General features: G+C 44.3%; 1 protein-coding gene across 8 annotated transcripts in view; it reads right to left on the bottom strand.

The window, feature by feature from the left end:
• gse1b (Gse1 coiled-coil protein b) overlaps positions 1–21,358 on the bottom strand; it is a 569,714-nt gene that overhangs the window by 44,190 nt on the left and 504,166 nt on the right. For all 8 annotated transcript variants that reach the window (XM_052028482.1, XM_052028483.1, XM_052028487.1 and 5 more), the window contains 2 exons: positions 7,439–7,605; positions 6,352–6,537 (listed from right to left, as the gene is read on the bottom strand). In XM_052028482.1, coding sequence (XP_051884442.1) covers positions 6,352–6,537; positions 7,439–7,605 — 353 coding nt within the window. The remainder of the gene's footprint in view (positions 1–6,351; positions 6,538–7,438; positions 7,606–21,358) is intronic.

Genomic DNA, 21,358 nt, shown 5'->3' with positions numbered 1-21,358 from the left:
CCCAACCCAACCCAAGCATTCTGTTCAGTTAAACCAGGGCAGGACTTGCACAGTAAATAATAGGGCCCTGCAGAGTGTTGTAGAACAGAGAAACTTCGGGTACAGGTACATTGTTCCCTGAAAATGGCAACACAGGTAGACAGGGCGGTGAAGAAGGTGTTTGGTACAGTTGTCTTCATCGGTCAGGGCATTAAGTGCTGGAGGTGGGACGTCATGTTGAAACTGTACAAGTTGTTGGTGAGACCACAGTTGGAGCATTGTGTGCAGTTCTGGTTACCCAGCTATAAGAAGGATATCATTAAGCTGGAAAGTGTGCAGAAAGGATTATAGGATGTTACCAGGACTGGGCGGCTTGAGTTAGAAGGAAAAGCTGGATAGACTGGGACTTTCCTCCCTGAGCACAGGAGGCTGAGGGGTAATCTTTTGGAGGTATATCAAATCATGAGGGGAATAGATAAGGTGAATGTTCACAGTCTTTTTCTCAAGGTAGGGGAGTCTAAAACTACAGGGCATAGACTTAAGGTGAGAAGTGAAAGATTTAAAAGGGAAGTGAGGGGCAACTTTTTCATACGGAGGGTGGTGGATATGTGGAATAGGCAGCCAGAGGCGGCTGTAGAGGCAGGTACAAATACAATATTTAAAATACGTTGAGGCAGGTACATGGATAGAAAAGGTTCAGTGGGATCTGGGCCAAATGCAGGCAAATGGGACAAGTTGGATTGACATCTTGGTCGAAATGAGCAAGTTGGGCCGAAGGGCCTGTTTCCGTGCTGTATAACTCCATGGCTCTATCCCAGGCTTGGTTTCAATTAACTGGCAGCCCTTGTAAGGGTAGAATAAATTGAGGACAAGAGAGAGGATGGGAAACTGGTGAACTGTGAAGGAAAGTGGCCAACACTGAAGCAAACCCGTGCAGGAAATCCAGGCAGGACGGCTCAACAAAAGAAGCCCTTGTCCCGCTGAACTGCCCATTGTTAAACAAGGTCCTACTGTATCAATAGGCTTCAGCAATAATTGCCTTATGAAACATTGCCAGCAGAATCTTGTGAGACAAAACATAGTCCTGTGAGCTCAAGGGCACACGTGGTCTTGTTTATAACCAGCTCGGTGTTTTACTTGCACATAACAGAGGATGTACTGCACACTATTTTTGCTTGGGCCGAAATGCCCTCCCTTTCTAAAGGGCCTGGCTCCTGCCAGAAGTGAGACACTTACTGATGACAGCAGCCTTTGAATTCATTCTTCATGTGCAAACCCGAGCAACGAGTGTTGGGAAACCATCCAACCTTGGGTGATCATCACAATGACCTCAATGGTATTTCATATTTATAGGCACTTATGCGAATTTACAATCTTCCAGGCAACAAGCGGTAGATGGCAGAGATGGATTTTGCATGCTCAGTGCTGCTCTTTACTGCTCTATCTTTTCACTGCTTTTGAAGCTTTATTTAACCTACAATTCATTCTGTCTGTCCTCACAAAATTCGAGCTGCTGCGAAGTCTCTTTATCTGAATGCACACAGTGTTCGTAACAAGATGGGTGAATTAATGGCTCAAATAGAAATAAATGCCTATAATTTAATAGCCATGAGAGATTCATGATTGCGAGGTGACCAAGGTAGGGTATTAAGTACTCCAGGATGCTTTTAAAAGGAGGCAAAATGCAAAAGGAGGCAGGGTAATTTTGATATTACAGAATAGGATAAAGGCAGACCAGATGAAAAATCAGAAAATCAAGGAGTAGAAAACATTTGTGTGGATTTACTAAAGGCCCCAAAACTGCAATGGTAACATAGGGTATGGTATAAATCAGGAAAATACAGGTGCATGTAACAAGGGAAATACAATACTCGTGGGGGACTTCAATCCATAGAAAGACCAGGCAAACCAAATGAACAGGCTATTTTAGTTCTAGCATTTTGTAATGAGAAAGGGTAAATTCCTTACCTTTGGGGAATGGTGATCATGTAACAGAGGATTTTATATAAAAATTGGAAGTGATTTAGTTCAACCTGAAACTAGGAACTTAAATCTGAAAACAAGCAAACTGCAAAGCAATGAAGCGTGAGTTAACTGTGATAGATTGGGAAAACTACATTACTAGATTCGTAGAGTTATTCAGCATGGAAACAGGCCATTCAGCCCAACTTGTCCATGCTGACCAAGGTGCCTATCCACGTTACTCGCACTTGCCTGCGTTTGGCCCAGATCCCTCTGAACCTTTTCTATCCACGTACCTATCCAAATGTCTTTTAAACATTGTAATTGTACCTGCCTCTACCACCTTCTCTGGCAGCTCTTTCCATATACCCACCACCCACTGTGTGGAAAATGTTGCCCCTCAGGTCCCTTTTAAATTTCTCCCCCTCACCTTAAACCTATGCCCTCCACTTAAAGACTCTAGAGAAAGACTGTGGCCATTCGCCTCATCTATGCCCCTCATGATTTAATATACCTCTGTAAGGTTATCCTTCAGCCTCCTTCGCTCCAGGGAACAGTCCCAGCTTATCCAATTGCTCCTTATAACTCAAGCCCTCCAGTCCAGGCAACATTCCTGTGAATCTTGTCTGCATCCTCTCTAGCTTAATCACATCCTTCCTGCAGTGCGGCAATGAGAATGGCACACGGTACTCCAGGTGTGGCCTACCCAGCAACTTTAAACTTCAAAGAAAGAGACATTGAGCTATACAGCATGGAAACAGGCTCCTTGGCCCAACTCGTCCATATCAACCAAGATGCCTGAATGAGCTAGTTCCAGTTGCCTGTCTTTGGCGCAGATCCCTCTAAACCTTTCCTATACATGTAAATGTCCAAATGTGTTTTAAATGTAGTGAATCTCTTTTGGACTGCTTCCAATGCCACTATATCCTCTCTTAAATCAGGGAATTACAACTGTGCACAGTACACAGTACTGAGGTGTGTCCTCAGCAACATCCAATACAACTGTAACAATACTTCCTTATTTCTAAATTCCAACCCTCTTGCAATAAAGGCCAATGTGCCATTTACCTTCCTATCTACTTGCTACACCTGCCTGCTAACTTTTTGTGATTCACGCACAGGAACACCTAGATCCCTCTGAGTGCGAGAGAGAAAACAGGGAACTATAGTTAGCATGACATCAGTGCTAGAGAAAGTGCTATAGTCTATTATTAAGTTAGTGTGAACAGGATATATAGAAAATAGTAATAGGGCTGGGCAGAGTCAATATGGATTTATGAAAGGAAATCATGTTTGAAGTGTTAACAGTTTTTAGCAGATAAGAGCAAACCAGTTGAATTGAAATATTTGGACGTCCAGAAAGACTTTGATAAGGTACTACTTAACAGATTATTAAACGGAATTATTGGAGTAATATATTGCTGTGGAGTGAGGATTGATTAGCAGACAGGAATCGGGCCACTTACGGGCCACTTTCAGATTGGGAGGCTGTGACGAGTTGGGTGCTGCTGGGATTGGTGGTGGGGCCCAGCTGCTCACAATCCACATCAGCGGGTTTGATGAGGAGATCAAGTATGATGTATTCAAGTTTGCTGATGATACAAAGCTTGATCACAGCCTTGGCCATGAGGAGGATGCAGACTGCCTTCAGAGGGATGTGGACAGGGTATGTGGCATGGGCATGACAGACAGAAAATAGTGTGAGGTCATCCCACTCCGATTCAGAAAAAAATAGACAGGTGGGATACCTTTTAAATGGAGACTGAAAGGTATTGCTTTTCAGAAGTAAGTGGTGTCTTTGTATATGAATCACCGAAAGTCGGTAAGCAGGTGAAACAAGCAATTAAGAAGACAACAGAGTACATTGGATTTTATTGCAAGAAGATGTGTGTATAAGAGTAGAAACATTTTACTCCAATGATATAGGGCCCTGGTAAGATTGTTCATGGAATATTGTGTGCAGGTTTAATGTCCCTACCTAAGGATATATTTATGAAGGTTCACCAGATTGATTCCTGAGGTGACAGGCATATTGTATAACCAGAAGGGGATAACCAGAAGGGGATAATGAGAGGTGATGTCCTTCTTACAGTGCTTCACTAAGTAGATGCAGAATGACTTTTCCCTGGCTGGGATGTCTACAACTAAGATTCACAATCTCAAAATGCTGGATTCATCATTCAGGACAGAGATGGGAAGAAATTTCTTCACTCAGATGGTGGTGAAATTTTAGAATTCTCTATTCAAGAGGGCTCTTAAGGCTCAGTTGCTGTGTACATTCAAGACAGAAATTTATATATTTTTTGATACTAAGGGAATCAAAGGATATGAGATTACTGCAGGAAAGCAGGAGGTAAAAGATCAGTCATGCTTTTATTGAATTGTGGGCTGCCACAAGGGGTCAAATGGCCTACTCTTGCTTCAATTTCTTATGTTCTTCTTGATCTGTCTCCAATGTCAAAGGGTTAACGGGCCATTGCCTTAAACTGCTTGCATGCTTGATTTCAGAGAATGGATTCCACATCCCACCCTTCAGCTTACAAACTGTTTTACTAATGACAATGCTGCTTATTTATCATAAAAATTAATGCCTTCTGTTTGCACCTTTTTGTTTAAGCAAGGTACTTTGCATTGAGTTGGCACAGAATGAATATCAGCAAGCCGATTCCAAGATCTAGACTGGACCTGTGTCAAAGTGGGGCTATGGTTAACATTAACATTAACATTCCTGTTGTCTTTGATGGTAGGACAATGCATGTTTGTAGCCTGGATGTATCTGTGCTTAAATCCCTGAGCTCTTGTGCTTTGCATATCAATCACAGAGCTAAAACTCTTGCAAAATGGATGGCACTGAAATGGGTCCTTGACCAAAGTGTAATTCAACGAGCATCACCAGTGCCCAGTGTTCTTTGGGGGGGACGACAATTTTAGTTCAGAGGGTTGTTAGCTCAAGGACTGATCCACCAATGCAGTACTGAGGGAGTGTGGCAATGCTGGAGCACCCCTCTTTCACACGAGATGTTAAACCGAGGCCCTGCCTCCTCGCTCAGGATGTACAGTATAAGGTCCCATAGTACTATTTCAAAGAACATGAAGAATTTATCCCTGGGCATCCTAATCATTTTTTCCCTCTCAACCAATGTCACTAGAAACATACGACGTGTTCATTTTCAGACTGCCATGCGTAAGAGCTTGCTGTGTGCAAATTGGTTGCTCTGTTTCCTCCCACAGTGACTGTTCTTGAAGGAGTCCGCTGAAAAGCACATTGGGACATTCCGAAAGAGACACAGGGTTCTACCTAAGTGCAAGTCATCTCAACTGCCATCGTGACATCTGCTCATTCTGAAGCTGTGCACAGCCAATGTCCCCAACTGCACAGTGATCACAAGGTGTCATTGGAGGCAATCCGGGAGTGGGAAACGTGGTGGATTCTCCTCTTGCCTTCACTGCTAAGGGAACGTTATAGGGCTGGATAAGGTTAAGGAGATAGGGTGGTGCAGAGGCAAGGCAAAATTTGAGCAAGAGGTTGGGAATTACAAAACTGAGACAGTGGCAGAAGTACGGCCAATACAGGTCAGATCACATGGGTGGGGAGGATGAGTGTGGTGGGGGCGATCGCTGGTTGGATGGTGGGAGTTAGGACACAGGCAGCAGAGATGTGTGCAAAGGAAGAACAGAGTCCGGTTAGGGAGGAGGCTCCTGAATAAAGAGACTGGAGGCAACTGAAACATGGACGGGGTTTTCAGCAGTGAACTGACAGAGGCAGGGATGGAAATGGCCAATCAAGATAGTGTTGGTGATGACCATGATGGGAGGGGAGGAAGATCGTGAAACAGACAGGAGGCTGCAACAGCCCAGCTCAACCATGGCCTGTGACCTGGGTAAGGGATGGAGTCGGCAACCTGGGGATGGAGCAGAGGCGGGGCTGAAGACTCTCAACTGGAGCAAATGACCCTCCAGGAACACAGAGGGCAATGAACAATCCAGCTGCTGCATGGATGGAGATTGGCTGGCATGGCCCAGTCTGAGGAATGAGCTGCGTTGTCACCTCACAACACATCGCATGTTTTTGGTTCATGCACTTATTCAACCAGTGCTTCAACCTCCGTGTGGCACTACACACTGGCAATGTGCTTTGGGACAACCAGAGGAGCTGAAAACGATGAGATCATGATAGAAGATGGAAGATTCCTTTTATGAATGAGCTGTGTGGTTATAGGAAGCCGAGGGAACTGTGTGTGTGTGTGTGTGTGTGTGTGTGTGTGTGTGTGTGTGTGTGTGTGTGTGTGTGTGTGTGTGTGTGTGTGTGTGTGTGTGTGTGTGTGTGTGTGTGTGTGTGTGTGTGTGTGTGTGTGTGTGTGTGTGTTATGCCATGATCAGTCCCCAATTCAATGTCCAGTCATCCCTTACCTGAAAGCTGGGTGAGGGAAGGGGTGATGGGCAAGATAGCTGGAGTGGTAGTAGGCAGTGGCTGCTGCCTCGAGGCCCATTGGCGGCAGTGCAGGCATGCGTAGCTCCTCCCCTGTGTGATATGGCCGGAAGCTGCGAAGGTAATCTTCCTGGACGCTGCCAACATGAGGAACTGGGCGCTGGAGACTGTGTGGAACAAAATCACAAAGGACTTACTTTTTACTTGCCAGTACATATCCTCTGGAAACAAATGTGTCTCTTTGCCTCCTCTTTACTACAGTAAGTGCATCCAAAGTTCAACTCCAAAGAAGGATCTTTTAAAATCAAAACTTGGAATCATTATTTACTCATGTAATGATCTTATCAGGGAAACTGCCTTACCAAATACTTTTTGAGGTCTGAACCATAATTACTTTGCAAACATTTGTTTTACAACACCCTTAAATAAACAGCGATTGAAGAGGAATTGGGATTTGGACTTGGAATGTGAACGTCAATGGGAAGTCAGATCTTGCTGGTGCTGGATGAAGTTCTGGCTCAGGTCGGCACCCTGCACCGTCCCAGGAGAAGGGAGGGTGTATGGTCCTCCCATCACCTTGTACAGCTGGCCAATCTGCGGAGGGACCTGTGGCTCACAATCTCATCCTGGAGGGTGCGAGGGCTGGGTGCACGGCAGTGGTGCACATTAAGAGCATGAGACGAAGCATGCAGAACGGCCAATGACTTGATTCTGCATCTCATCACAGAAAGATCCCACCTCTTACCCAACTGGGCAAGTGGCTTTAATCAGACACTCATCTTGAGGCCAACCAAGTACCAATTGTTTTTGGGAGATGACATACTGCCTGGATTGTACGTCAGTAATTTTTCCCTGCAGCATTTGCAAAATAACCTCAGCATCAGTAGCTAACCTTGTGGACAAGTCAGTGGGAACACTTTGGCCTACTTTTTCTGTGCTGCATTAAGTTCCACGTAACCTCGTGGCTGCAGCTTCTGCAGCCTATTGACCAAGGGACCCTTTGAAAGCCCTTTGCTTTTGCATCAACAAAACTCTGGATCCTAAAGATCATCGTTAGCGTTAACTTACTTGAGAGGAGGGAACCGGGAGTCTTGAACAACTGTGCTGTGAGCGAGACCAAATGCGTAAGGGGCCCCGAGGAGGTGAGACGTAATGGACGGGGGTCCCTTCTCCGACTGATGCTGGGTCTCTGCGTGCATTCGTTCTCTGCTGGGCCCCCTCGCTACTGGTTCTGGCTGAAAAGACAATAGAAAGAAGCAGGTTTTTGCATCTGATTTGCATCTTGAATTGAAGGCCTACAAATGCAGTCACCTCAGCCTCCATGGCTGTTACACTCTATTTGCAATCTTCATTAGAAAGTAAGATGCTATCAAAAATTACTAAGTAAGGCTGGCTCTGTCCATAAGACCATAAGATAAAGGAGAAGAATTAGGCCATTCAGCCCATTGCGTCTGATTCACCATTCAATTATGATTGATTTCTTTTCCCCATGGTTGAACCATAATCAAGGCTGATTCATTGTTCAAGTGACGCTTTAAAACCAATGACCAGGGGGTTGTAGAGGAGCCATCTGAAAATGAGAATTGTGACGTCCTGGTGCCTTACACAACAAATTGACGTCATAGTCAGCACAGGCATTGTGGGCCAAAGGGCCTGTTCCTGCGCTGAAATGTTCGATGTTGGAACGAAACATTTGTGATTTCCCCTTGGGCCACTCTGTTAGTAAGTGAACCCTGAACGAGAATAGACCCAGGGAGCTAAATTCATACAATATCATCTCCTCCCTGCTGCTTTGAGCATGAATGTTTCTTCATGGGGATATCCCAGGCCTCATCGCCTATGAATTTCTTACCTTGGCTTTCCCCACACCTTGTAGTACCTCTCTTAACCTCTTCCCCAACAGCTAGGTTCCCTCAGTGCCCATCAGGTTCCCTCCAACCCACTGCGTGCCTTCATCACCTCCTGCAGAAGCCACACTGTGAAGAATCCAGGATGAAGATCCCATAGGCCTTGGGCTGCAGAGGGTGGGGTGGTTTCTTGTCTATCGCAGCCCAATGGGAGTTAAAAACCAAGCCTTTGTATCTCACTGCTGGCTTTGGGCTACCATTACACGTTCTGCTTTTTTTAGTACCTTTCCCAACTAACTGTCCTCTCCTCTCCAAGGGGAGATCTGTACCAGTCTAGATTCATGTGCACTCTATCCCTCCTGCTATGCTGGGAGTGAGAAGCTAATTCCAAACACAACAGTGAGAAAGGCCAATGAGCTAAGCAACAAATCAAAAGAGGAGAGAGACACGCAAAACACAAATTTTTCCTTTTTCCTTTTGATTGCTCTGGACAAGATTCGAAAAACCACAGATTAGATTGCCCTGACCCTATAACCCCTAGAGCTGCCGACAAGCTCTTTGATGAGGGGCATTGGCTGTGTTTTCATTTAAGGAAAGTCACATTTGTGAACCGTTTCCGCTCTCAAGAGGTTGCCGTGCTCCAGCGTAGGCTTACACGCTGATAATTGCTGACCCTTCCTGACTCTTCTGTGCTAACATGTAATATTAAACGTCAGTAATGTAATTTCCGAGCCAGCACCTCGTTTCGCATCACCCTTTGCCTCCGCCTCTTCTGGCAAGGTTCCAGCCAGTCCGATCCCTCTCAGGGACCCCCTTTTGAAAGGCTAAAATGTTCTGATGCATTTTTCATGTCGGTGGGAGAGATGCCACATCTCCCAGGCAGCCTGGCTGCTTGGCGAAGCGTTAAAGTGGTTCAGAGAATGTCAACAGAAGTCAAAATCAAAGTTCAGGGAGCGAGCTCAGACACGAGGCTCTTTTCAACATCAAGCCACCCAAGGAAAAACAATTTGAGCACTTTTATATTTGTGAAACATGATGACACATGATGGCCCTTTCTAAAGTTTTTGCGTTTCCCACAGCCATGGAGTCAGACAGGTTGGAAACAGGCCCTTCGACCCACCAAGTTTATAGGTTTCAGGTGAGAGGGGAGAGACTTAATAGGAACCTGAGGGGCAACTTTTTCACCCAAGATTGGTCAGTATATGGAATGAGCTGCCAGAGGAAGTGGTTGAGGCAGGTACATTAACAACATTTAAAAGGTACTTGGACAGGTACATGGATAGGAAAGATTTGGAGGGATATGGGCCAAATGGGACTAGCTGAGATGGGAATCTTGGTCAGCATGGACCAGTTGGGCCAAAGGGCCTGTATCTGTGCTGTATGACTGCATAACTCTAAGTCCGCACCGACCATCAAGCACAGATTTACATTAATCCTGCACGAATCCCATTTTATTCTCCCCACATTCCCAATTCCCTCCCAGATTCTTCCACTCACTGACTCATTAGGGGCAATTTCCAATGGCCAATTAACCTACCAACACATCTCTGGGATGTGGGAGGAAACTTCAGCACCTAGGGGAAACCCACACAGTCACGGGGTGAAGGTGCAAACTCCACACAGACAGCACTGGAGGTAGGGATCGAACCTGGGTCACTGGAGCTGTGAGGCAGTGGCTCTGCTAGCTGCACCACTGTGCTGCCTGCTTTAGCCTCTTGCACCTATAGCAGCTTTCACTGCATCTCGATATTCTAAAATGCTTTACAGCGGATGAAATACTTTTGAAGTGGAGTCACACTTGCTGGAAATGTGGCAGAAAATTTGCACAGAGCAAGCTCCCACTAACATCAACATGATAGAAGTTAGTAATCTATTTTGTAATCATGAAACTGTGTCTCCCTGCTGGGGTGTAGTTCCGTACAATTCATCCTTGCCTCAAAATGTGTACAACTGTTGATAGTGCTGGGAAACTCCTCAGCCATGGGATGTTTCCTGACCTCAGTTCTCTTCATATCACTTGCAGTTAGAGGCAGCTGGATAACAATCTGGAATGGGGAATTCTGGTTGGTTTCCACCTCAATCCCTCTCAATCAATGTCACTAAGGTCCACAGGTTTCGACCCAAAATGTTGACAAATCCTTTCCTGCTCGACCCACTGAGGTCCTCCAGCAAATTGTTTGTTGCTCCACAGGTTATACTGCTGTTTGTTGGAGCTTGCTATGGGCAAATTGGCCACCACATTACCTACATTACAACAGTGGCTGCACTTCAAAGCTACTTCACTGACTTCCAAGGTGCTTTGGACTGTCCTTGCAGAGGACAAACTCAAGGCTGCTAAAGGTAGAACATCATGGGGATACCCAAGATGATATCAATCAAAGCAGAAAAGAGGAGTGTTTACAAGTTTGACAAGACTATTGGTTTCCCAAATGCCTTCTCAACCTGAGTCTGCATGGCTGTTGCAACTAAATTTTACACACACTGATACTGAGAAGGTGACAAGTATGAATGTTACATGTTCAGACGTTATCGTAAACAAACCTATCAAGTTTTAGCTGACAATGCTACTTTGAAGTACCTTCAGAGATGCTATGTAACTCACCTAATGCTCACATATGTTTACCATGTATTTGCTGTTGGTTATTGGTTCAAAGGAGGCCTAATTTCCTCCCCTTCTTGGCCTAGGTTCTGAAATAACCACAACTGCTGAGATAAACTGACCAGGAACCAAATCTAGTAGCTTCACTGGAAATAGTCCAATGTTTGTCAGAGAGGGCCTTTTTATTTATTTGTTGACAGGAAGTGGGGATCACTGGCTTTGGCAGCATTTATTATTCCTCTCCACTTGCTCCTGAACAGAGGCAATTAAAATTCAACCACACCAGTTATATCTGGAGTCACATATAGACACATACAGGTAAAGACAGCAGATTCCCTCCCCTGAGGTTTCATGGTCATTATTACTGAGACTAGCTTAAATTCCAGATTTAGTGAATGCTACAATTTCTAATTCCCAAGTTTCTATGGTGGGATTCAAACTCATGCCTTCAGATCTCTGTCTGCTAGTCCAGTAACTTAGCCCATGCATCACCATTCCTCCTGCCCACTGAGACAATGGATCAGGGATAGGCTGCACTGCCCTCGAGCTCAGTCGGCCATTCACTGACTAGAGGCTTCAGGGATCATTAGCATCCGAACTCCAGATCAGGACTGCAGGGCATTTAGAACATAGAACATAGAACAGTACAGCACAGGAACAGGCCCTTCGGCCCACAATGTTGTGCTGAACCAATTACATTAGTAATAAAATGACCAACTAAACTAATCCCTTCTGCCTACACAATGTCCATATCCCTCCATTTCCCTCACATTCACGTGCCTATCTAAGAGCTTCTTGAATGCCCCTATCGTATCTGCCTCCACCACCACCCCAGGCAGTGCATTCCAGGCACTCACCGCTCTCTGTGTAAAAACTTGCCCCACACATCTCCTTTGAACTTAACCCCAATCACCTTAAATGCATGCCCTCTGGTATTAGACATTTTAACCCTGGGGAAAAGATACTGGCTGTCTACTCTGTCTATGCCTCTCATAATATTATAAACCTCTATCAGATCTCCTCTCAGCCTCCACCGCTCCAGAGAACAACCCAAGTTTGTCCAACCTATCCTCAAAGCACATGCCCTCTAATCCAGGCAGCATCTTGGTAAACCTCTTCTGCACCCTCTCCAAAGCCTCGACATCCTTCCTATAATAGGGTGACCAGAACTGAATGCAATACTCCAGATGTGGCCAAACTAAAGTTTTAAAAAGCTGCAGCATAACTTCCTGACTCTTGAACTCAATGCCTCGACTAATGAAGGCAAACATGCCATATGCCTTCTTTACTGTGCTATCAACCTGTGTAGCCACTTTCAGGGAGCTATGAACTTGGGACCCCAATATCCCTCTGCTCATCAGTACTGTTAAGGGACTTGCCATTAACAGTGTACTGTCTCTTTATATTTGATCTCCCAAGGTGCAACACCACATTTGGTTGGGTCGAACTCCATCTGCCATTTCTCCGCCCATATCTGCAACTGATCTGTATCCCACTGTATCCTTTCCCAGTCTTCTACACTATCCACAACTTCACCAATCTTCGTATCATCTGCAAACTTACTAACCCACCCATGTACATTTTCATCCAGGTCATTTATATACATCACAAATAGCAGTGGTCCCAGTACGGATCCCTGTGAAACACCACTAGTCACAGAACTCCAGCTAGAATAAGTCCCATCGAACACTTCCCTCTGTCTTCAATGGGCAAGCCAGTTCTGAATTCAAACGGCCAATTCACCGTGGATCCCATGCATCTTAATCTTCTGGATGAGCCTCCCATGAGGAACCTTGTCAAGTGCCTTATTTAAATCCATGTACACAACATCCACAGCTCTACCTTCATCAATCACCCTCGTCAAAAAACTCAATCAAGTTAGTAAGGCACAACTTGCCCTGCACAAAGCCATGTGCATTACGACCATTAAATTTATTGACACCCCAAATGTGACTGAAACATTCTCTGTGCTAAAATTACCAAGGCCCTTTCGCTCTCTTCCTGTGGTTACCAAAACTTCCCGCCACAAGAGCTACTCAGCTGCAGAGATTGATCAGAAGCAGAAAACTACTGTTCAAACACTTCCCATTGTGCACTGCACATCTACCAGACAAGCAATGCTGAGCCAAAGAAAGCTCAACACCCATAAACAACAGAATTGTAGGGATAAAGCATGATAATCTGGTAATGGCTTAAAAAAGAATTGGCTTCCTCATGAGATGCCAGGGCGTCCTACCCCATCACATCCTCCACAGAGTTATAGACAGTCATAGAATTATACAGTACAGAAAGAGGCCCTTTGTCCCAACTTGTCCATGCTGAGCAAATTGCCCAACTGAGCTAGTCCGATTTTCGTTGGTCCATATCCCTCTAAACCTCTCCTATCCAAGTAACTGTCCAAATGCCTTTTAAATGTCATAATTGTACCTCTCTACCACTTCCTCTGGCAGCTCGTTCCATACACTCACCATCACTCTGTGTGAAAAAGTTGCCCCTCAGGTCCCTTTTAAACCTTTCATCTTAAACCTATGTCCTCTGCTTTTGGACTCCCCTACCCTGGGGAAAAGACTATGGCTACTCACCTTATCTATGCCCCTCATGATTTTATAAACCTCTATAAGGTCACCCCTCAACCTCCTACACTCTAATGCCTGCTAATCTCCACAGGCAATCTCTTTAAGCATTTGATTCTCAGAAGCTACCACCATTGTGACCGGTTACATTCTGCACTGAAGGGAAAAATTATGAAGCCATTTGTCAGCAAATGAGAAACAGCTTTAGGTGTTCATCAGAATCTTCTTTCACAAGTAATTCTTGGGTTAGTTAACCAGTTAAGTATTCCAGAGAAGAGGGTTTTATCTCAGTAATGTAATGTGTTGTTAATGGACACATAGTTTGATGAGGTTTGCCACAGTCACATCCTGCTAACATCTTATTTGCCACTTGTGTATTAATTGGCCAGACCCACAATGTCCTGTTTGGATGCAATGAAGAGCTTTCCAGATTTCCAACAGCAGGTCCGATTAAAGGTGCTTTTCCATCACAGCACTGGTTTTGAAGCAGTTCTGTTTGCCTTCAGACCCTGGGCAGAAGCAGATCTGGTAAAACGGGCAGCAATTCATGGGATCCACAAAACTGGGGATCCCAGCTAATACTGGACAAGATATGAAGGCAAATGCCTGAGTAATTTACTCTGCTCCTGCTGCCTGGCCTAAGATGTTGATTCGTGGCTCCTTGCACTCCTTTACCTCTCCAGCCAAAGTATGCCAAGGGTAATCACAGCATCCAGGCAGCAGGTGGGAGGGTGCTATTAAAACAAATAATACAACAATTTCCGATCTGTTGGCTTACTATGTCCCCATTTCCTCCTACTGCTTTTAGAAACCTTTTTCCTGTGGGCATGTACTTGGCATCGTCCCACGCTGATGCGGTACAATTCAGAAGTGTGGGCAGTCGGCAAATGTTCCGTCCTTCCCTGATATTTGTTGTTGGGTTCTTGAGAGAGGGCCCCCAAATAATCGGGACTGGCAGGAATCAAGCAAGTAAGCTCTGACTCAAAATCCTCCCCACTTCATCTTTCTCATCTCTCCCAACTCAGCCGCATGTCCCCATCTCCCTTTGTAGCTGAACTATGAATAATTCACAAAAGGAGCATAACATGAAGAAATTTAAATCTGTTATAACATAGCAGAGGGATCAGTGAACAGGGATACACTCCCCAAATATTACCACAGTTTGTTCAAAACACACCTTGATTTGTTGCTGCACTAAAGGAGTAGTATTTACAGCCGAACTGCCAAACATAATATTGTTTGACCAAAGAGAAGACTGATGGCCTGTTTGTGTGTGGTTGGTTCATACACTGCATGCTTTGTCACTGCGTAACCATGCCCAAGGTCTTACACAGCTGATTTTAACCTCAAGGTACAGAGAATACAAATAGGGAAACACACACACACATGCAGACACACACATATACAGACAGAAAGGCACACACATACACACACACAGGAGCTGTTGAGGAGACATTTTTGACTGGGTGTGAATTTAGACTTTATTTAATATGTAGAAGTCAGTGGAGCCCCAAAAAGCATTAATTGAATCGGTACCAATTTTGAACTACTGCCATCACTTTTAAACCAATGATCTGTAATCACAACAGTTTGGCATCCTGTGGAAAGTGAGTCACCTCCTGACAGCTTAAATCTTTTCCACCATCTACAAGACACAGGTCAGGAGTGTGACGGAAAACACTCCACTGGCCTGGGTGAGTGCAGTTCCAACAATGATCAAAAAGCTCGATACTAACCAGGACAAAGCAGACCACTTGAATGGCAACCCATTCACTACCTTAGACATTCATTCCATCCACCACTGCAATCATTTTGTGTACCATCCACAAAATGATTGCAGTTACTCATCTAGGCAGAGCACGGGAACGTCATTATTTTCAGGTCCACCCCGTAAGTTATGTATTATTCTGTTTGGGAAATATATTGCTATTCCTCCATCATTCAGGATCTCAATCCTGGAATCCCTTTCCAACAAAGCTGCAAGCACACCTTTACCAGAAGCTCGGCAGCGGTTCAAGATAGTGGCTCAAGGCAGTTAGGAGGAGCAATAAATGCTGGCGATGCCAGAGAAGCCCAAGTTCAGTACCGAGCACTTCATGACCTGAATGATGATCTGAATATTCCCACCAAGAGAGTGGTCTTCCTTGTGCAGATTTCACAGACTCGACCTACACTTTACTAAAACTTCACCTCAGCTCCACTGTGGTCCAAATGCAAAGCCAGGTAGCTACAAACTGTGGAGCAACACAAAAAACACTGGAGGAACTCTGGGTCAGGCAGCATCTGTGGAAGGAAATGAACAGTCGATGTTTCAGGTCGAGACCCTTCATCTGGACTCATCTGGCTACAAACTCTGATTGATCCAGTATTTCTTGTGACCTCAATGCTCTGACTGCAGCACAGGAGGAAGCAGTTTTAACAGTTAATTTTAAAAGTGAAATGTGTATAACCTAGAGGAGATGGGCAAATAATTGGTAAGCTCTTCCAGAAAGATGGCAGTGAGATGAAAGGCTGAATGGTCTATTTTTGTCTTATGTGATTTTATCTGCAATGACAGGGAGTATAAGAGCAAAAATACTGTGTAGATCTTCTGTTTAGTGGGGTATTGAGGTGGAAATTAACCAGAATTCCCCATTCTCCACCCTGAATACTTTGGGTAACACTTTTATTCAATTCGGGTTGGGGGTCTGCAGAGACATGCATTATTTTATCGCTAGTCTGTCGCCAGCTTAGTTCCACTACTGAAATACTCACTCACATAATGTAGGAGGGGAGTGTTTGCTGGTGCACCCAGCAGTTAATTCTCTATCCCAATTACCCTTGGACTGATTGGCTTACTGGTCTAGTTCAATTAAGTGTCAGTCACATTACAGTGAGTTTGGTGTCACATTTGGCCAGACTGGCAGATTCTTTCCCTGAAGGACACTGGTGAACTAGGTGAGTTTTTACAACAATATTAACACCAGCTATTAAATTCTGGATTACTTAATTAACCAAAAACTCCCCGGGCTCTGTGGTGGGATTCAAACATATGTCCCTGGGTCTTTAGTCCAGGTTTCTGAATTAATCCTATAATACTATATTATCATTCTTATGCTTGAGTAATGCCATAGTCATTGTATTAGGTTATAGGAGATTCCATCAATTAACTTTACTTGCAAGTCAGAATACATTTTACTCCCTATCCAAAAATGTCTTCTTATTTGCTAGGAATCAGTAGTCTTATTCAGTTTGGGATTTCAATAGCAAAGGTCATTCTTGAGATCCTTGTTCAATTGACTGAATTCCAAAATATAAAAGAAACAAGAGCACAATGGATAACTGCGTAACTCCTGCTACCAGAACATGACATTGTTCTCAGTCCAGTACTGAGACACTTATCCCTGGTCATGAGTGGATCAGACCTACTGCTCCATCTGTCAATTCAGCTCATCCAAGGAACAGCAACATTGACCGTCTTAGTGATGGACTGACGTGCTATGGAGAGAGTCCAGGTGGAAGAACGGAGCAGATGTAGGGAATCGGGGCTGATGCTGGAAAGGAAGCACGGGAGTGGGTGAGTTGGAAATGAGATTGAATGTTAAATGTTATGTTAAGTGTGTTGGAAGAGATTGATTTGAATATTAAGTGAGATTGAATGTGCTTCCCTAACCATTTGGATTAACCATCCAATAATTTAATGACCATATTCCCACATGAGCAATGTCATATTCACAGTACTAGATGAACAAGTGATCCCTTCAATTAACTTGCCTGGGAAACTAAATATCACAATTCTGAGTTATAGGAAAGATTGAGATGGAAATGGGATTAAAATGAGTTAGGAGTGGGACTATGCGAACTTCAGGCAAGATTAACTATATGGATTCATCAACCATTAATTTAGTCACTATATTACCATTGCTATGTTTGAACTAATTCATGTTCACTGCATTCTGTGGCAGGTGGTTCTATCATTAACTTCACCTGGGAATCAGAATCTATTTCACTCCCCATCCAAAGAAGTTTTCATGGGCGGGTTTTTCAATTACTAGATAAAGATTCAGATGAGATTGAGTTGAAGGTGAGATCAAGTGAGTTGGAGGAGAGAGTGAGTGAATTGTAGCTGAGATTGAGTGAATGACGGAGGGGCACAGAAATGGAGGGAAGTTACAAGGAACACACGACATTGAAGGAAAATGTTAACTTCCTATTTCCCTCCGCAAGTGAACGAGACTGCCAGACGAGAGCATCTTCGTCTGAAATTACATGATCGTGAACTGGGATTGGACAAACACCAATGAACAGTTAGAGAGCGACTAAACTCATCTGTTAAGAGAGAGTTATTGAGAAATTGAATGATGGCAGTCTGATTTGCCACAGCCCTTTGTCCAAATGGGTAAGGCGTGCATGTAGTTTAAAGCACCTTTTAGGTCAGATTGTTGATTTCTCTTCAATAGATTCAGTTGGCATTACAATACTGCAGCACGTGTTAAACCTTTCTCCACAACTGGGCTAACACCCATATGGTGGGGGCAGAGGGGGATGTGGGGAAGCTGGCTACACTCAACACAAACTGAATGCAGTCAAAATATGATAAGTTATTTCTTCCGATGGAAGATGATCAACCTGCAGCATTGGCCCCACCCCTCTCTGACTGGTCAGCTGGGATGTTTCCAGCATTCCCCCACTTTTAGTGCAGTTTTCCAGTGTCCTCAGTTATTTATTTTTATTCCAATGCTTTATGATCCCTTCATACTAATCCAGTGTCCTACAACAGAACTCTCCAGACAGACACAGACCCGAGGAAAGTATTCGGAAATGTTTTATTTAGAAGAAAAGATGGCACCTCAGTTCCTGTCTGTTCTTGCACTAAAATGGATTCCTGTGGAATAGTTTATTTGAAACTCCACAAAAACTATCATAAACAAACCTTTGGCTCCATCCTTCTCAGTGCTTCAGGTGATGTATTAGGTTATTTTATGTGACACTGAACCATCTGTAATCAAAAGGATTCTAACATTAAGTGAGCTGATTGTAACAGGAGCCAAGATTGACTGAGAACTTGCTCTGGAATGGTGGCTTCCTGTCCACTGATATATTCTAGAAAGTATGAATCCGACCTCTACTGTGAATCCTCCTGTGGTGGAACAGCCCGTCAATGCTCTGACTGGATGGTTGCTCTGTCTGGATGGCCATGTTAATGTTTATGTCCCACTTGAGCTGCTTCCTAACCTACTTCATCTGAATCCATCAACATATACAAGGTCTACCAAGATAGCACCAGAGCATAGTGACTTTTTGCTGTCCTCAGAAAATCCATTCAGCAATATCCTATTACAGTAACAGCTTTGTTATCCTGCACATGACGTGCTTGGCAAGTGCTGATTAACCAAGTACACTGGTTAACATGATGTTTGTTCACCAACACCCTCAGCACTGCCCCAATATCAGCCCTTGGTGCTGTCCCTCCATAAGACTGGAGGCTCTCTTGGTGTTGCTCTGAATGCACCCTTGGTGCTGCCTTAACATTGGCTTTGCTCCACCCTCAGTCCTGTCCCTCCTTCAGACTGCACCTGCGCCCCCTTGGCACTACCCAGATGTTGGCTCCGTTGGTGCTGTCTGTCCACCACCCTAGATGGTCACTCTGCACTGCCCAATGCCCCAGAGTTAGCCTGGCCACTCCCCTGATGCTGTGTGTATGTTGGCATGGGTGCTCCCTCTGAAGTGCTGGTTACCAGAGTATGCCAGTTAATGAAGTGCTGGATGACCACGGTCTTACTGTATATCACTCTCCCACCACCTTCCCCTTAGATGGATTTCTGCTAATTGCCTCAACTGCTTCCTGTGGTTGGGAGCTCCACATCTCAACACATCTATGGGTAAAGCTCCCCCTGAACTCCTCACTGGATACAGTCACTGGTGACTGTATTTCATGCTTACCCCAAGGTAAAATCCTCAACAACTCTCTTGTTTTCATTCATTTATGGGATGTGGATGTTGCTAGCCAAGTCCACCCCTAACTGCCCTTAAGAAGGTGATAGTGTGGTACCTTCCTATACTGCTGCAGTCCATCTGATTCTCTTCCAATTTATTGTTTTATTGACACAACTGAAAGGCTTGATGGGCCTATTCAGAGGGGAGTGAAGTCAACCACATTGATATGGATCTGGATTTACACGGAGGGGTGACAGACTGCCGTCTCTGAGGAACATCGGTGAACCAGATGGGATTTAATGACTATCCAGGAATTTCACGGTCACCATTATCGAATGCAGCCTTTTCAAAAAAAAATCCAGATGGTTTAATTTAAATTTCCCCAGCTGCTGTGGTGGGATTTGAACATCTCTTCAGATCATTAATCTGAATTATTAATCTAGCACTTAACCACTATGCTAGATTTCCAGCAGCAAATACTGCATCAAATACCATTATAATTTTAAAAATCTGTATCAGTTCCCCACTACCAACCTCCTTCTCACCCACCCACAACCCTTGAGCAAAGAGCATCACCTGAGTTAGCCTTTTCTCATAGTTATAACCCCTCCAGACAGATACCTTTGTTGCAAATCTCTTTTTGTATCGTTTCTGATATGTCTAAACTTTTTGATGTACTTATATAACTTGAGCTACTATAGATGGAATTGATGGTAACTGAACTCCAATTGAGCCAACATGGGACACTGAGGTACTGTGGAAGTCCTGGGAAGGGAGAAACTCCATTAAATCTCTTATGGGACATGGTATCAGGACTTACTGTCCACTCTGAGTAGCCTTGAGAAGATGGAAGTGAATGGTTTGATGTAATGATTGGTGGGCTTGTAATTTCAGTGGTCTGTAGTTACATGTAGGTAAGGACGTCAGATTCACCCTCCCTAGAGAGCATTAGTAAACCAGATGGATTCTTACAGTGAGCCAGTAGTTTCATGATCACCTTTAATGATGTAAGCTTCGAAAAAAAATGTAACTAATTGAACTTAAATTCCCGGTGCTGAATCCTGTTGGTATATCATTTGTCCAAGCATCTGTTACTCAGACTGGAGGGGAGGAAGCAAAATTGGGGTGGAGGGAAGTGGCACAGGGATGTGAAGATTTCAAGCAGAAGAAACTTTTATTTCACTAAATAAAGATAAAATTTCCTTCAGATCACTGCAGCACACCTGAAGCAAATTCTGCCATTCAAACACACTTCACAAACTATTGTAGCATTTGAGGTGAGGAAACGCCATCAGCTTTAGAAAATGGCTCAGCTTAGCAAGACTTAAGAGTTCTTCCAAGGTTCACTTCACTCCTCTCCTTCCTTCTGGGAATCTGCTGCTGAACTTGTCTCAGCTGAACCTGGATCACTGACGTCAGAGATTCACCCACCACCCCTGCGCCCCCCAATAGCCCACCCCTTTTAACTTAATAAATTTCTGACAGCAATTGAAAAACTTTGATGCCTGTGCCACCACAGGAGTATTCTCCTGATTGGATTAGGCGGACATAAATCAGATAAAGGGAAGTAAACTCTGCTTGCTTTTGGACCCCAGGGAGTCAATTATTCTTTGGAAGAGAAGGAAAACAAATACTTTCAGCAACCATTTTCCATCAGAGTTATAACTGTATGCTTGTCATGGCACTAGCAAATCAGTCAAGCTCTTCTTATTAATGAAACCTTTCATGCACAATGCAAGACACGAGAACCACATTTTATATTTACTCTCAAGCATCTGAACTGATTTGGTTTACTGAGCAGGATCCTAATCAGACAATTAGCTGGAACACTGAATGCTCCTGTTCCCAGTGTAGTTGGGTGATAATTTGATTAATCCATTAAGAGCTGACTTGTGCAGTGTGTGCATTCACCTTGCGCTAATGGGGAAATGCACTGGAATCTAAAATCTCAACGCTCTCATCTAGTTACGCCACGCAAAGAGTTAAAACACTGGAGACCCAAGGCATTTGCTGTGGCATAGTTGGAAAATGGTTCAGGTTCAAGTCCCGTTCC

The sequence above is a fragment of the Pristis pectinata genome, chromosome 13 (genome assembly GCF_009764475.1).
Source record: "Pristis pectinata isolate sPriPec2 chromosome 13, sPriPec2.1.pri, whole genome shotgun sequence".
Taxonomy (NCBI): domain Eukaryota; kingdom Metazoa; phylum Chordata; class Chondrichthyes; order Rhinopristiformes; family Pristidae; genus Pristis; species Pristis pectinata.
This window is presented reverse-complemented; position numbering and strand designations above follow the sequence as displayed.